This window comes from Populus nigra, chromosome 3, assembly GCF_951802175.1.
Source record: "Populus nigra chromosome 3, ddPopNigr1.1, whole genome shotgun sequence".
NCBI lineage: Eukaryota > Viridiplantae > Streptophyta > Magnoliopsida > Malpighiales > Salicaceae > Populus > Populus nigra.
Window position 1 is genome coordinate 23,396,879 of NC_084854.1, and position 15,534 is coordinate 23,412,412.

At 33.6% G+C, this 15,534-nt stretch overlaps 2 protein-coding genes across 2 annotated transcripts; one reads left to right on the forward strand and one right to left on the reverse strand.

Annotated features, from left to right (window-relative positions):
• Positions 1–1,454: 1,454 nt before the first annotated feature.
• LOC133688694 (accelerated cell death 11-like) lies at positions 1,455–4,490 on the forward strand. The gene is made up of 4 exons (XM_062108268.1): positions 1,455–1,787; positions 1,875–2,047; positions 3,753–3,898; positions 4,137–4,490. Exons 1-4 carry the CDS (start codon positions 1,596–1,598, stop codon positions 4,241–4,243), a joined length of 618 nt encoding a protein of 205 aa, XP_061964252.1. The 5' UTR covers positions 1,455–1,595; the 3' UTR covers positions 4,244–4,490.
• Positions 4,491–5,744: 1,254 nt separating this feature from the next.
• LOC133688693 (leucine-rich repeat receptor-like tyrosine-protein kinase PXC3) lies at positions 5,745–9,876 on the reverse strand. Its single transcript, XM_062108267.1, has 2 exons — positions 6,583–9,876; positions 5,745–6,496 (listed from the first exon to the last, which is right to left on the reverse strand). The coding sequence occupies exons 1-2, from the start codon at positions 8,918–8,920 to the stop codon at positions 6,171–6,173; spliced, it is 2,664 nt and encodes an 887-aa protein (XP_061964251.1). The 5' UTR covers positions 8,921–9,876; the 3' UTR covers positions 5,745–6,170.
• Positions 9,877–15,534: the final 5,658 nt, after the last annotated feature.

Genomic DNA, 15,534 nt, shown 5'->3' on the forward strand with positions numbered 1-15,534 from the left:
GCACTTGAGGGAAATATCTCTGCCGCCCCGCCTCATCTTCTTTTGTGGTTGTTTCTGGTTACTGTTAAGTTTGGCCTGAATGCCTTAGCTTAGTGACTGTTTGGCAACGTTTCACTGGTAAAAACACAAAAAAATGTTTTAGCCGCGGTGCCATCTACAGTGCACCGCATTGTCAAACACTGTCTTATAGATATATTTTAATTGGTGGTAAAGGAAATCGTATACCATTCTTACTCTACAAAGAATAATAATAAATAAAATTATGTGAAACTTTTACAAGGAAGAAGAAACTTATTTTGTCTGGGATTGGGTTTGCTTTGTGCGAAAAAAATCTGAACTAAAGATTTCTCCTTCTCCACTTGTATCTTTTTTAATACAATTTCACAAGTCTAAGCAATGTTTTTATTCTTTAAACAATTTCACAAGTTTAAGCAATATTTTTATTCTTTAAGGGCTATACGGTGTAATTATATTATTGATGTTTTTGAATCATTTTGATATATTAATATCAAAAATATTTTTTAAAAAAATTATTTTGATATATTTTTAAATAAAAAATATTTAAAAAAATAATCTTTACAGGATACATTGAAACATATTTTAAAATATTAAAAAATAAATGCAAAAAATAGCATCAATTAAAGATATAATCTTTGTCATTTATGCTCGAGATTCTTGTTCCCTTTCGGCTGTGGAGTACGATGATCCACACAATGTCCAACTTGCATAAAGAGGAAGGGGGATTTGATGGCAAGTGCGCATCTTGTATCACCTTGCATGCATTCTAAACTACAAGTCTCATGTTAACACTTTTTATTGTAGCTTTTTTACCATGATAAAATTGAATTTTTTTTTGAAGTGGGAGTAACTTAAAATTTGAGAAGGAATAATCATAATTTTTTCTCTCTAAATGCTGTGAATAGAATATTTTCTTGGATGATATGTGAAATAGCTCATGATCTCGCATTTTATTTACCAAAAACAATTTTGAAACTAATTTTTTTACTGTAATTGAATTCAATTATAGTGTTTGATTTAAAATTAATTGATAAATAAGTTGAATTTACATGTTTGAAAGATATAAATTTATTTTATTTTATTTTATATATTACACCTATTAATTTTATCCTATTTTTTCAAAGGTTTTTTTTTAAAAAAGAACTAGATAGATATTTTGAGAAAGTTAGTTTTAATATTAATTTTTTAAAAAATTTTGAAATGGTAAAGAGTTGATATCTAATTCACATCATATTTAAAGATTAAATTTCATTTAAAATTTAATTCTTAAATGATTTTAAATATAAGATTTCCCTCTTAGAGATTTCTAAACACGCGGATGAAAAACATAGGCTCGTCGGAACTTAGAGGACTGGTATTGAGAACTTGTAAACTACAAGGATGAAAATGGAATATTCTTTTCTTTTCAGTGCAAAAATGGGATAAGTTTATTCTGCATAAGTGCTGAGATATAATTTAATCCTCATTCTCTATAAAAACTCCGCATTACCAAGAATTTACAAACAACTCATCACCATCATCAACAAATCCAGAATCGAGGGGGAGAGATTTAGATTTTGACGAAAAGGGTTGAGAAAATGGGCGATCTGGAGACTGAAAAGCCACTGAAGAAGATCGCAGAAGCCTTTAAAGAACTAGAGGCAACAATAAAATCTCAAACCCAAGAAGTTGAAGTGGCACCATTTTCTCATGCTTGTTCTCTCGTTTCTCCTCTCTTCGGTTGCTTAGGTATCGCTTTTAAATTCGCCGAAATGGATTATGTCGCCAAGGTAAATCATTCATTTTTATCAATATCCAAAAACCCATGTTTTTTTTTGTTTAAATTCGTGTTTTTGATGATAAAATCAAACAAACAGGTGCATGATCTTGCAGAGGCATCAAAATCGATTGGTACATTGCAAAGTGTGTTAGATAAGGATGTAGAAAGGAATTCTGTGAGAAAAGGTGGGAGTCATTCAAGAAATCTTTTGAGAGTAAAGCGTGGTCTTGATATGGTCAGGGTGTTGTTTGAGCAGATTATGGTTACAGAGTATGTGTCTATTACTTTCTCTTTTGCCTTTCGTTTTGGAAGATAGTTATTGTTACATGAACAGGGTTTTAATAATTTTTCAAGTACCTGATGAAATTGTGTTTGTGAGTTGCTTCACTTTTTCATGTATAATAAAGGAATAATTCCATGATTAAGTCTTGATTAAAGGATATTAGTGGTTAGACTGGGGGTCACTAGGTTATATGAATTGATGCCTGATTTCTTGTGAGGTGTTGTATTAGGTTTCTGCTCAATGTTGATGATGATCATACTCGATTTGGGTTGTTTTGTTTCTATAAGTTTTGATCATTGTTGACTTTGATGTGCCTGTCTTAGCTGTTAGGAGCTGTGGTTTCAAGAATTCAACCTACTAATGTATGTATGCATGTCTAGCTTCCTGTTTTGTTACTTTTCCTTTAGTTTGTGTGAAGTGATTAATTCTAAAATCATATGCAAGTTTATTACAAGTATTTGGTCTTAAAATCAACTGAATTTTCATCAAGGTGGGTACTGCTAAAATTTGTACAAAGAATATAGCAGGATGTTCCAATTGACAGGATCATGTGAAGGTTTAAAGTCATATTTGGTCCTCAATTGCAGAGGAATATAGACAACAGTTGTGGCATTTGCTTCACTGATTAATTGATATATAAACTGGAGAAATTGGAGGCAAATGGTGGTTGTGTTTTAGATTCTTTTCATGTTAACTCTTTTTTGATCTTATTTGTTCATGGTGAATTGGGGAAACTGATTTTGGGGGCTAAAGGATTAGGCACTACACAATGGGATAGGGGGCTTAAGTTTTATATTTGTGATGATGAGCTCGCTTAACTGGAGGTTGTTATGGTCCAGGGCTTTAGTTTCATGTGCTCATAAAATTGTGTTTTTTGCCTGGGTTAGTGCTCACAGTGGACGGTGTTATGTATGGGCATCTGTTTGTTTCAGTTCCCTGCATTAGATGGAAATTTTGTTTTTTTCAGCTACCTTACAATTCCAGTGCCTTTCTAACCGACATAATGGGACGTTCCATAGTAGCTGATATGTCCTGCCAATGTCGTTGTAATAGATCATATGTTTTAGTGATATGGAATGGTCAATTGTATAATTTCAACTTAACACTCAATTTGCCATTTCAGCTCGTGATTTTGTTTTCCTTAAGGATGAAACTGATATACATCACATGTCTTCAAATCAAGTCTACTTATTTCTGAACCTAGGTTCAAATTAACATGTTTTTTTAGTTACTGTGTAAAGGTTTAGTGATTTATTAATGCTAGTTTTGCCAAATGTCTCTGTCCTGAATCACTTGTGGATCATTGGGTATTTAACCCTCATTTCTTTGCTGTGTACCTACTTCCAATTATACTCATATTGTGCCAAGGTGAGAATAGTCAGTGTACCTCATGCGGGAAGGAGCGGATCCCCCCCTCTGCCATCTTTTTAAAGGTTTTGGTGTTGACTTGGTACCGTTCTTTTTGATGTGTGAAGCAATAGATTGGATGATTTATAAGCTGCATGCCTCAATAAACATCCAGTGTGTAGACGGTGATGCTTGTGTTTCACCTTAATTAATACACATTCAAGTTCCTGACCACAATGAGCAAATTATAGTTGTAGATTTATACAGACTGGCCTGGATTCTGGATTAATGGTCTTTGTTTATGGCTGAAAAGATGGTTAACAATTCCTGTTATTCCTGTGCCAGGGGAAATTCTTTGAAGGGCCCTGCTTCGAAGGCTTATGCACAGGTATTTGCTCCCCATCATGGGTGGGCAATTAGAAAAGCTGTTGCTGCAGGGATGTACGCCCTTCCTACTAAAGCACAACTTTTAAAGAAGCTAAATGAAGATGGTGAGTGCTCGGACCATTTCAAACACTTGTTTCTGAATTCAATATCTCATATGTTCTTGAAAGGTGTGCAAACAATTATGCTGGGAGGATTAAAACCTCTTTTTCCAATCCACTTTCTATCTGACTTGGCGCACCATAATTATGCCCGTGGTTATTTCAAACTAAATCGTGTCTTCTCTGCAGGCACTCTTATGTGTTTAGGAGTCACTCGTATTGATTTCTTCATTTGTTTTTGCAGAAAGCTCGGCAATAATTCAAATGCAGATTTATGTTGCTGCATCTGCGCCAGTCATAATGTATGTTGACAAACTCTTCCTCTCCAGAGAATTGGGTATAGATTGGTGAACAATGTAATTCCACTGAAATCCTATTTATTGTGATTGTCCTTTTCATTTTCCTCTGGTAAAAAAAGAAAAAAAAACGTTAATATTCTTGCAGGTGGCATAAACTAATGTTTTATTGAATTGCTCATGCAATGGTATGAGGGTGTCAAACAGCTATATCTGGAGCCGAGTTGTTATTACTCTGTAGCTATATCTATCGTTCAATTTTTCCGAAAGATTACAAATTCAATGATATCTTTTGGGTGCAATTTCTTTATCGTTCTTTTTTTTTTTTAAGATGTTGAGGACAAAATGCTTTTCATGCAGTTTAAAACTTTAAAATGCATGATTTAATGCACGATCTTGCATTATCATCGGCTCGAATTGAATGCTCAATCATAAGCTCTAACAACCTGCAGATTTCCAAAACTACCAGTCACTTGACGTTTCTTGACCCTCATTTCTTTTTTTCAACTCTTCCTACACTCCCAGAGATTGGATCGTGCAAGAACACTTCTCTTTCAAGATATTCTAGAGGGGCCAAGTTTTGAAACAGGCATTGCGAATTTTTTTTTTCAAAATTTAAGCATTTGCGAGGAATAAAAATGGTGGGTTTTTAATTGGAGGTGCCACCACAGAAGATGCATTTGAGATATCTAAATTTATTGGGGAATACGAAAATAGAAAGACTGATCAAATCAATTTTCAATATACAAAATTTTCAAACTCTGATTCTGGGTTACTATGGATTGGATGAGTTGGCTAAAGATACGCGAGGTACATGATCAGCCTACCATTGTTATGGCTATGTACTGAGCAGAAGCTTTTGCCAGGTGGGATTGGGTGCTTGGAGTCTCTTCAGATTTTATACATTTGGGATTTGTGAAAATCTTTCGTGCCACAAGATGTGCAAGGTCTTAAAAAGCCTTCGAAAATTGCATATTTTCGAATGTTAGAACTTCATTTATTTATTTGTTAAGAAGCATTAAATACCTATTCTACTGTTCAGTTCACTAGCCGGTCAGAATTTACCCTGGCATTGTTGGTCTATGTTTTCTGTTTCTGCTGTGAGTGCTCTTCTGGTTGCATTACACTTGGTTCCTTCCAGGTATTGTCTTGAGGCTGCATGTGTCTGCTCTGTTTTCTGTTTGTTTTTATTTTCTTTCCTATTTGTGTCTGCTTTCTGGGATACTTTCTTGAAGCCATTGTATTACTTCTGGATGAATATTTGTCATTTGTAAGTGTTCAGATTGGATTCATCTTCTTGTGAAAAAGAAGCCTCCACGTAAAGGTGTCCGCCGATTAATCATAATATGAGCATGAACATTTTCAAGAAGAAAGACAGGTAGTCCTAACATCCTCCCCTTGAAAATGAAAAAAAAAAAGAAATCTATAAATTCTCCATTCTGACATGAAGGGTTTCGCGGAGGGTTGGTGAGAGATATGCACCGATAGACTGGGCGAAATTGGTTGTGGAGAGCAAGAGCTTGTAGTGTGCATATAATCTTAACATATTTGAAAACTTTGAGCTCTAATCTGGAATTTCATAAGAAAAATTATACTCGACTGTTCACATATATTTCCAACATTTCAAGACCAGAACTTCAGGATAGAAATTTTAGGCTTAACATGCAATAAAAACCCAAGAGTGATCTTGTTAATGAAGCACCCTTTCCCGTCCATCCACCCTTCAACTGCTTTCTTTTTTTTCCTGACTCAAATAGTACTTTACAAGCTGCCATTGCTGGAACTGAATTTGGTACAAAGCAAATGGACAGAATCCAAGGTCGAAATGAAATATACAAAGTGAGTCTTACTCCTCCAGGTAGGCATATCAGAAACGAATCATGTATTCAGAAACAAGGCTTCTCATGTTGCGTACAGCCCACTAACCATAGTCTTAATAAATATAGGCCGTGCAGAATCAAATAGCTTCACAGGCGGCTCCATCAGCTTTGCTTTATTTCTTGAAGCATTTCAACTACCTTCTTCATTTTTGGCCGCTTGGCTGGTGTGCTGTCGGTGCAGAGTAACGCTACCTTAAGAGCTGCCAGCATCTCTCTCCTCCAACCGAAGGAAACGGTGCTAAGTCTTGCATCAAGTATCTGCTCAGGAGTCTCTCCCCTAGCTGGAGCACCATGAACCCACTTCACCAAATCTAACCCTTCACCAAAGTCCTCGTCGACTGGTAGCCGAGTTGTTAGGATTTCGAGCAGTACTACCCCATAGCTATAAACATTTCCTGGAGCTGTAACTTGCATTGTGTATGCATACTCTGCATAGCAAAGGAAAAGTAGAATGACAGTGAGAACCAAAGAAGCAGTTACCAAGTCTAGAATGATACGGTTTAAATATGCATACCCGGGGGAATATAACCAAATGACCCTGCAACTGCACTGATGCTTGCTGTGCCTCTGGATGGATCCAAGAGCTTCGATATCTCCACCTCCCCAACCAAGGGCTGGAAGTCAGCATCTAGAAGAACATTAAAAGAAGAAATATCAAGGTGGATTGTGGCCACGTGATGAAGAAAAGCCAATCCTTCTGCCACCCCTATGGCAATGGATAGCCTCATAGGCCAATCAGGTTCATACTCGGACTTCTTGCTTGATTCATGAAGAAGTTGAGCTAATGTCCCATTGGGTAAATAATGATGCAGCAAAAGAACGACGTCTTCATAAATTACAAATCCAACGGGTCGCACTAGATTATCATGACAGAGCTTGCTCAGTCTTTCAAGTTCCCTTATCATCTTGTTCTGGTGATGAATTATGGTTCTGTCCATGGATTTTAGTCTCCTCGCCATCAATACCATCCCAGAAGGCATAACTGCCTTGTATACTGTGCTGAAAGTTCCGATGCTGAGCTTATTTGAATCTTTCAAAGTTGCTTTAACAACAGCATCAAGATCTATTGCTTGCTTGAGATTTTCAACAAAGACATTGCCAGCTATAATTGCTGGTTGGTCATTGGTTTTTTCATCAGCAATCCCTGCAGTCTTGGCTGCCTTTTCCTGTCTCTCCCTCATCATAAACAGTAGAACAACTATAGTTACAGAGACAAATACCGCCAAACCAGAGCCAATAACAGCTAGTATAATCCTGTAAGAGACCCTATGATGGTAATTCTCCCGACCAGAAGGATAAGAATTTCCACATGACAAGCTCAACGGCTCTCCACAGAGTCCTTTGTTCCCAAAAAAGCTTGAATTTGGACTCTTTTGAAATGGTACAAAGGTGGGTACAGGGCCACTGAGCAGATTGTTGGAGAAATTAATCTCTATCAAACTTAACATTCCCTTGAATGAAGGAGGGATAGTGCCGGAAAGTTGATTGTTGGAGACATCCAATGAAACCAGCTTGTCGAGTTTCCCTAATTCAGGGGGCAGAGGTCCGTGGAGATGATTGAAGCTCAAATTCAAGGCTATCTGTAAATTCCTGATGTGACCAATCTCCGGAGGGATATTTCCAGTCAAGTAGTTGCTACCCATTTGCAATTCAAGAAGTTTCAAGCAGTTTCCAATCTCGTGAGGTATCTCACCTTTGATTGAATTCTGACCCAGAAGTAAGTACTGCAATCTTGACATGTTGCAAATACCATTAGGAACAGTGCCATTGAATCTATTATTGCTAAGGTCAAGCTTGTTAAGGCTCTTGCACCCAATAATTGATATCGGGATATCTCCAAACAAACTATTACCCGAAAGAATCAATTCCTGCAGATTTACAAGCTGTCCAAGCTCAGGAGGAATAACTCCAGTAAATCCATTTGAGGCCAGATTTAAGAGGATTAGATTAGAGCATTGAGCAAACTCAGACACAATCTCACCAGACATATGATTATTGGCCACTTCAAAATATGTGAGGCTGCTAACATTCCCAATAGCCTTAGGGATGACTCCTACAAGATCATTGTTTCCAATTCGGATATTGGAGAGGCCTCTGCAGTTGCCAACTGATTCAGGAAGCTCACCTTTCAACCGATTCAGCGTAAGAATCAAGACTTCCAACTTCCCCATAGAAAAAATGCTCCTTGGTATTGGCCCTTCAAGCATGTTGGAATGAAGGTTCAACACCTTTAACTCAGAAACTGAACCTAGATTATCAGGAATTGCACCACCTAAGTCATTCTCATAGGCAGTAAAAACCCTCAAGTTTGTCAAATTACCCACCCAAGATGGAATAGAACCATTCAGCTTATTACTAGAAATTTGAAAATCCTCCAGCTTTTCTAGACCTTGAAACTCATCAGGTATCTGTCCCACAAGCATGTTATTAGAAAGGTTCAATGACTTGAGGTTTTTAAGACTACCCAACTCCATAGGAATCACGCCTCCAAACTTATTCAAAGACAAATCAAGAAATTCAAGCTGAGACAAGTTCCCAATAGCTGAAGGAATTTCACCATGAAAACTATTGCTAGAAAGATCAAGCTGCTTCAGTGCTTTGAGCTCAGAGATTAGAGTCACGTTACCTCGAAGGCCAAGCCTTGAAAGGTCAAGCCCTTCAACCATTGAATGATTCAAGCCACAGCTAATGCCAGCCCACTTGCAGTAATTTGTGTTGTTGGCACCCCACCCAGGGACTCCAAGCTCTCTGTTAATGGCTAACAGTATAGCTTGATCATCCAACTGAGCAGTCACTAACAAATAATTTGATAAAAACCCAAGAAAAAGACACACCAAGCATGAAAATGCCATTATTGAGTTGGTCTTTTATTCCTGGGTTAACACTTGTTCAGTGCAAGAACTCAAAATTTCTTCACGCCCCAACTCAAGAACATTACCATGTCCTAAAACCCAACTTATCTTCGACAATAAAGTTTCGATCTTTTGATCAAAGAATCAAACTTTTCAGCAAGAACACTTCGATGGGGACTTAGAGAGGTGTTTCATCAAGCAACGACCAAGAAATGCAAACCCCAAATGACCATTTAACAATTCAAGAAAACCCCATTTGAGATTTCATTGGAATCAAAGCAATGCACAGTCTGAAGTGATCAAAGAAATGTGATTTGGAAACAAAAAGACCCACATCAAAGGAAGAGGAAATAACAAGAGAGAACAGACCAAAGAAGGACGACAGAGGATTAATGCATTATAGAGCATGGGCTGTAAATGTACTCATATTTATCAATATACATCAAAGAACAAAACAAGAAGAAAATGGTTCAAGGCCTATGTAAGTGAAAGGAAAGTGTGAAGTTGAGGGAAGCAAGAAAAGAAAGTACACAGTACTATGTTTCTTGTTTTGTATTTAATTTTTAGTACAGGTGGGTTTTAAACAGGGAAAAGAGAGAGAGAGAGCTTTAAGGGTCCGAATCTGAAAAAGAGAAGAGGAATTGTTCTCTTCACTCACGTAAGGCTTTTTCACGAGAAATGACAATGAGCAGTGATGAGTGAATAAAAGCTGCATAAAATCCCTCTCTCTCTCTCTCTCTCTACTGTGTGAGACTGCAACTGTCGTTGTGTTATGGGTTTTGATACTTATGTTGATGCATTCAAGAGTAGAGTAGAGTAGCCCCACATTCATTTCTCTCTCTCTCTCTCTCTCTCTCTCTCTCTACTGTGTGAGACTGCAACTGTCGTTGTGTTATGGGTTTTGATACTTATGTTGATGCATTCAAGAGTAGAGTAGAGTAGCCCCACATTCATTTTAATTAATTAATATTGACTAATGTTTGGAGGATGTATTTTAATACTAATCTTGATACAGTAATTAGCCAAATAGATTTGTTCCTCCATTTATGGGGCAATGCATGGTGGGAAAAAGGTTGCTTTCATAAATTTATGGATTTGGGTATGGTGGCAAAGGATAAATTTCCATAAACTTAAGATCTAGATCTCTCTTAGACATGATTTGTGAAAATAATTTCTTATTTTGAGTCATGATTAAACAAAAGTTATTAAGTAGATTTAATATGATTTTCATAACTTTAATGATTTGGATAAGTGTTAAAAGGGTAAATTGTCATAGATTTAGTTTTTGGGATGGCATGATTTTTGAAGAGCTGAAAATATTTTAAATATCATGTAATTATCCTTGTTTTTCTTTTTTACAACCTTGTAAGCATTTATTTGAAGGTGTGGTAATTTCTGTTTTTTTTTATAATTTTTAAAAGTACGATTATCTATTAAAAACATTAAATTTATATATTTTTTAATGGTAATTCAATGATTTTGGTATATTAATATAAACAAACATTTTAATATATTTTTTTAAAAATATCAACATCATATTAAATGTTATATTTTCATGTTAACAATCAAGTTCAGACCTCATTGTCTCTCTCACTTTTTCCCCTGGAAAGATTTGACCAAATATGAGAGAAAAGGAAAATGTAGAGAAGTAAGGCCTAACTTGATAGAGTGCTGATGTGAAATTACAAAGCTGAAAAAATGTGCAAAAGATATTTTAGGTCTATCATGATATCATTGCAGTGTCAAAAAAAAAAAAGTTGAAACTTTTCAATCACACCTTTGGTGATACTGTAAGTTTTGAATTACTGTGATTTTTTTCATAATTTATATATAATAAAATATTTGAGAAGGTAATATCTAAAAATATTTTTCAGAGAATATTATATTTAATTTTTACCATGGGATTTTATCTCTTAAATTATTAACAAAGTTTTTTTTAAAAAAAAAAACACTACATGTTTCGAATTACAAAATAAGAGAATTTTTCACAGGAAAACCTTCTTTCCCAATTTCAGCATCCCATTCTTTTTGCGGAATGTAGGGAAAGGAAAAGGACAGTGAAACCCTAGATTTGTTCTTTCATGGAACAAACCTTGGATTCCCCTCTCCACCTTGGGGTGGGCATTTTGTTCCACGCGTAAAGTTTATCATTTTCAAAAAAACATTTTCATTTTCAACTTTCTAATTTAGTGGCTAAATACTTTTAAAATCAATTACGGTTGGTATTTGTATTTGAAATTGTATCCGAGCAACTTTCGAGAATATATTTAACTTAAAAAATATTAAATTAATAATTTTTAATAATTTTAAGATACTAATGTTAAAAATAAAAATAATACTTTTAATATATTATAAAATAAAAAAATATACTTAAAAATATCATGAAATATCATGCATTGCAATAATAAACATGCACGATCATGCATGATTTGAGTTACGAGCTAGATAAATCTAAACAACTAAGAACTTGTGGGATCTGCCTGTTTGGGGGCATTGTCCCATGAGATGGGTCCATAAACAAATTAAGTTTGCTAAATTACATGTTAGACAATTCCATGATAAGATACACATCTTGGTCTTCATTTTTTTTTGCAATTTGGGGGCAAATTACTATTTATGAGTCCATGTCAGTCACCTTCGATTATCTGTGATCTTGCTATTATGTCATGCAAAGGAGGAAAATATGTCCTCTTTTCAAGAGACAATGCTAGTTGAGTAGTTGCTTAGTTCTATCGAGTGATTTTTAAGGAAAATTTCTCAAATTAGTGCACAAAAAATGAAAGGATGCATGGGGTCTTGCTGTTCTTCCATTATTGTACTATACACTCAACCACTCTATAGAGAATTGAAATTTGAAGCTACATTTTCTTGTACCATGCGTGACACCCTCTTGCTTTCATGATGGATACCATTTAAGAAAATTCGTAAATGGGATGGTGTAAAGTCGATTTATTAGGGTTAATTATGGATATAATTCACTTCCATTCAAGAAATAATCAGATTAAAATAAAGAAAAGAGCTATCTTTTTTAAGAGTGTGATCCAAGAATTTTCAATCAGCTTGTAACAAGTTCAAGGACCATGTTTTTGATGATTTAATTCTTGATAAAAAAAAAAAAAAATTGGGTTGCATCCACTTAAAAATTTATTTTTTAAAAGAATTTTCATTGTTAATTAGATTTGTTTTCTAGAGATAACTAGTTCGAATCTCATAAATCTCGGGGTCACTAGAAGTTTACATGGTTGTTAACTTTAAACCTCTTGAAATTAGTCGAGATATATCCAAACTGCTCCAAACATTTATATTAATAATAATAATAAAAAAGAAAAGATAAAACCCAATTATTTGAAAATTTAAATTATAGCTCTCCCTCACCAGCTTTGCAAATTTGGAGGAAAGAAAAGGACTCGAGCCTACAGGAGTTGCTCCATCTAATCATTACAGTCAAGAACCTTGAATGTTACTATTTTTTTTTCCCTTCTCCAGCTGCTCCATCTCTCTCGTGTAGAAATAATCATGGCTTGAAATCACTTGCGGTCCTTTACTTTGCACATATGGTTCAATCAAATCCTCTACTTCAAATCATCTCAAATCAACCCCTTTTCTTGTAATCAGGACGGTTCAAGACCCACCGTATTATCTTGGTTTTGATCCAATCATATAGCTAAATATTGTTTTTTTATGATTTTGGTGTATTCATGTAAAAAAATAAAAAAAATCATTTTAATTTATTTTTAAATATAAAAAACATATTCAAAAACATTCAGCCTGCCTCTTAAATAAGATTCCAAGCACATATCGGGAAATTAAGGCAGTCTCTTGAAGGGAGCATGCAGGAGGAGATGTGACAGACCCATTAGGATTGCGACAAGTGGAAGCTCTCCTGGTTCTATCATCCTCTGTGACGTGGTAGATAGTAAGATGCATGATTGGCATCCAATTCTTCGACCCCGTCACCCAATGAAATTAGACATTTTATTTTTATGCATGCATGCTTACTCTTGAAAAATCTCCTTTGAAAAGTACACTTTGTCCTCTAATTGTTCCCTCTTGGCTCTCATTATGTGCATTAATATATATATATATATATATATATATATATATATATATAATACTTGATTAAATGATGATAATCATGGAAGAAGAGTAGTATTATTTAAATTGTAAATGAATAGTCTTGTATTTCTATGATCATGGTCTTGCTTTAATGCAACCCAAGAAAGTGGATTGTGATGAATGTTGTTAAGTAGCTTTTATTCTATTCTAAGATGTTTTTTTTAGAATTTTAATGTATTGATATTAAAAATAAAAAATATAAAAAATATTTTTTTTATGATTTTGATGTATTTCTGTAAAAAATAATATATATATATATACACACACACTATGCAACAATATTAAACATAAAAAAAAATTCCAACATGAAAGTGATGCCCTAAATAAATTTTATCTAAAGAAGTTAATCATTAATTAAATCTTTGCTAAAATGCATATTCCAAATAGTTAACCTTGTATTAAGATATATTATTTCTATGGGTAAGAAATTAAATTGAGCATATCAGCTTTATTAATTCATTAAAAAAAGTCTAAGCACTTGGTGGACGTTGCTGGCTGAAGCAGAGCACCTTTTTCTGCAACGGTACTGTATAGAAGCTTAGATTAAAGAAAAATGCACCTCCACGAATTTCTAACAACATAGATTTTAGATCCATACGAAATTATTATTTTTAAAAGAAATCTATCTGTTTGCATTTATGCATGCATAATCATTTCTAAAGGGAAATGAAGAATAATTTTAATTAAGGGTATTATCACGTTTTATTTTATCAAGTAATTCTATGGTGCTTATAAAATAACTATATATTGATATTTTATTATTTATTTTATGAATCTACTTTACAAAAATACAAACATATAACCAGAAATATCATAAAAAAAAATATTCTTATCTTTTTTTTTATATATAGATTATGGATTTTATATTCTCTTCATGTTTGGTTTTTTTTTTTTAATTAAACCTCACCTAATAACTAATAGATTTATTAAATAATTATCTCAATTCAATAACTTAAGTTTTTAAATAGAATTGGTTATTTGATACGGTATCAAAGCTTTAATGACTAAACGATCACGAGTTCGAATCTCATCATCCCTATTTATTTTATAAAAAATTAAACACAAGATAGTATAAATTTATACAAGTTTCAAGTCTAAAGTGTTTTACTTGAGAGAATGTGTTAGAAAACAATATGAATCATATCTTAAAATCTTACATGATAATTTAAATTATTAAGCCGAGATAATTTTTTTACAAGTTAATATAATCTTATTAATTACTTAAACGAGCAATATAAATTGTTCTCGTTTTATCCTAATATTTTCCAACTACATTTTCTAATCATCTCAATCAAGGAACTCTATAACTATTGAAAAGTTCCACTCACTTCTTGTTTTTCCTCAAAACATCAAATCAAAATTTCTTAGAACCCAAACCAAACATACATCAATAATTGACAAAGGTATTTGTTTCAAATGTGACTTTCGTCTGTTACCTTGTGAATTATTGAAGAACTCCCACACCCTGAACTCTCCTTCTCCTCCTATCAAAACAAATTTTAAACATATATTTTTTTAATTTTTTAATTTCAAATGCTGCATGGGACCCTATTAAAGGGTGATGGCTTTGGAATCTCACAGACAAGTAGGGACAAGTCATGTCTGCATGAGAGTAAGCTGACCACCACCATGGTATATACGTCCGGTGTACAAGAGATAAAGGATGCTGCGATATGCTCACAATCTTTACTCCTCCTAGCAAAATCTTTACTTCTAGCAAACTATCTTTTAAAATAATTTTTATTTTAAAATATATTAAAATAATATATATTTTTATTTTTTTAATAATTATTTTTAAAATCACTACATCAAAATCATATGAAAAACTAAAAAATTATTAATTTAAAGTAAAAAAAACTTTTAAATTTTTTTAAAAACACTTTTGAAACGTAAAAATAAATATGACCAAAAGATATTTGGACTGCGTTATAATGTTTTATTAAATTTTTATTTTTTTAATATTTTTTGATCGTTTTAATATATTAATATCAAAAATAAATTTATAAAATAAAAAAATTATTTAAATTTTTTTTAATAAAAAATACTTTAAAAAATAACCACTACAATACATTTATAAACACTGTCCAACCAAAAACTAAGACAACATCATGGATGTCTTGGCACCTTTTGCTCGTGGTTTTGGTAAATACAAAGACCACATTGGTAAGTATATTTTTTTTTTCAATGTGAAACCAAGACCCCAACTTTTAAAATCAATTTTCTTTAATGATTATTATTAGCTTTAGTATTATCAAACTTAATTAAAAAAATATTAAACAAGAAACCATGAATTGAGGCAAGGATTTTGCAGGGATCAAGGCATGGAGCACAACCATGGTTCCATGGGATGCCATGGCGGCACCACTTTACCACGATTGAGGGGTCCAATGATTTTCTTTCACATTACTTTTGATTAAATTAATTCTCAATATCATGCGTTTGAACAATAGTATTAGGATCTGTAGATGTCTCAAATCTCAATATTTTCCACTTTGACT

Bases quoted from the DNA above. Each gene is read 5' to 3' on its own strand.
- LOC133688693 (XM_062108267.1), bottom strand. From the start codon at position 8,920: ATGGCATTTTCATGCTTGGTGTGTCTTTTTCTTGGGTTTTTATCAAAT. The intron at 6,497-6,582 runs GTATGCATATTT...TTTGCTATGCAG, and splicing joins ATTTGGTTATATTCCCCCGG to AGTATGCATACACAATGCAA.
- LOC133688694 (XM_062108268.1), top strand. From the start codon at position 1,596: ATGGGCGATCTGGAGACTGAAAAGCCACTGAAGAAGATCGCAGAAGCC. The intron at 2,048-3,752 runs GTATGTGTCTAT...TTCCTGTGCCAG, and splicing joins GAGCAGATTATGGTTACAGA to GGGAAATTCTTTGAAGGGCC. The intron at 3,899-4,136 runs GTGAGTGCTCGG...TTGTTTTTGCAG, and splicing joins AAAGAAGCTAAATGAAGATG to AAAGCTCGGCAATAATTCAA.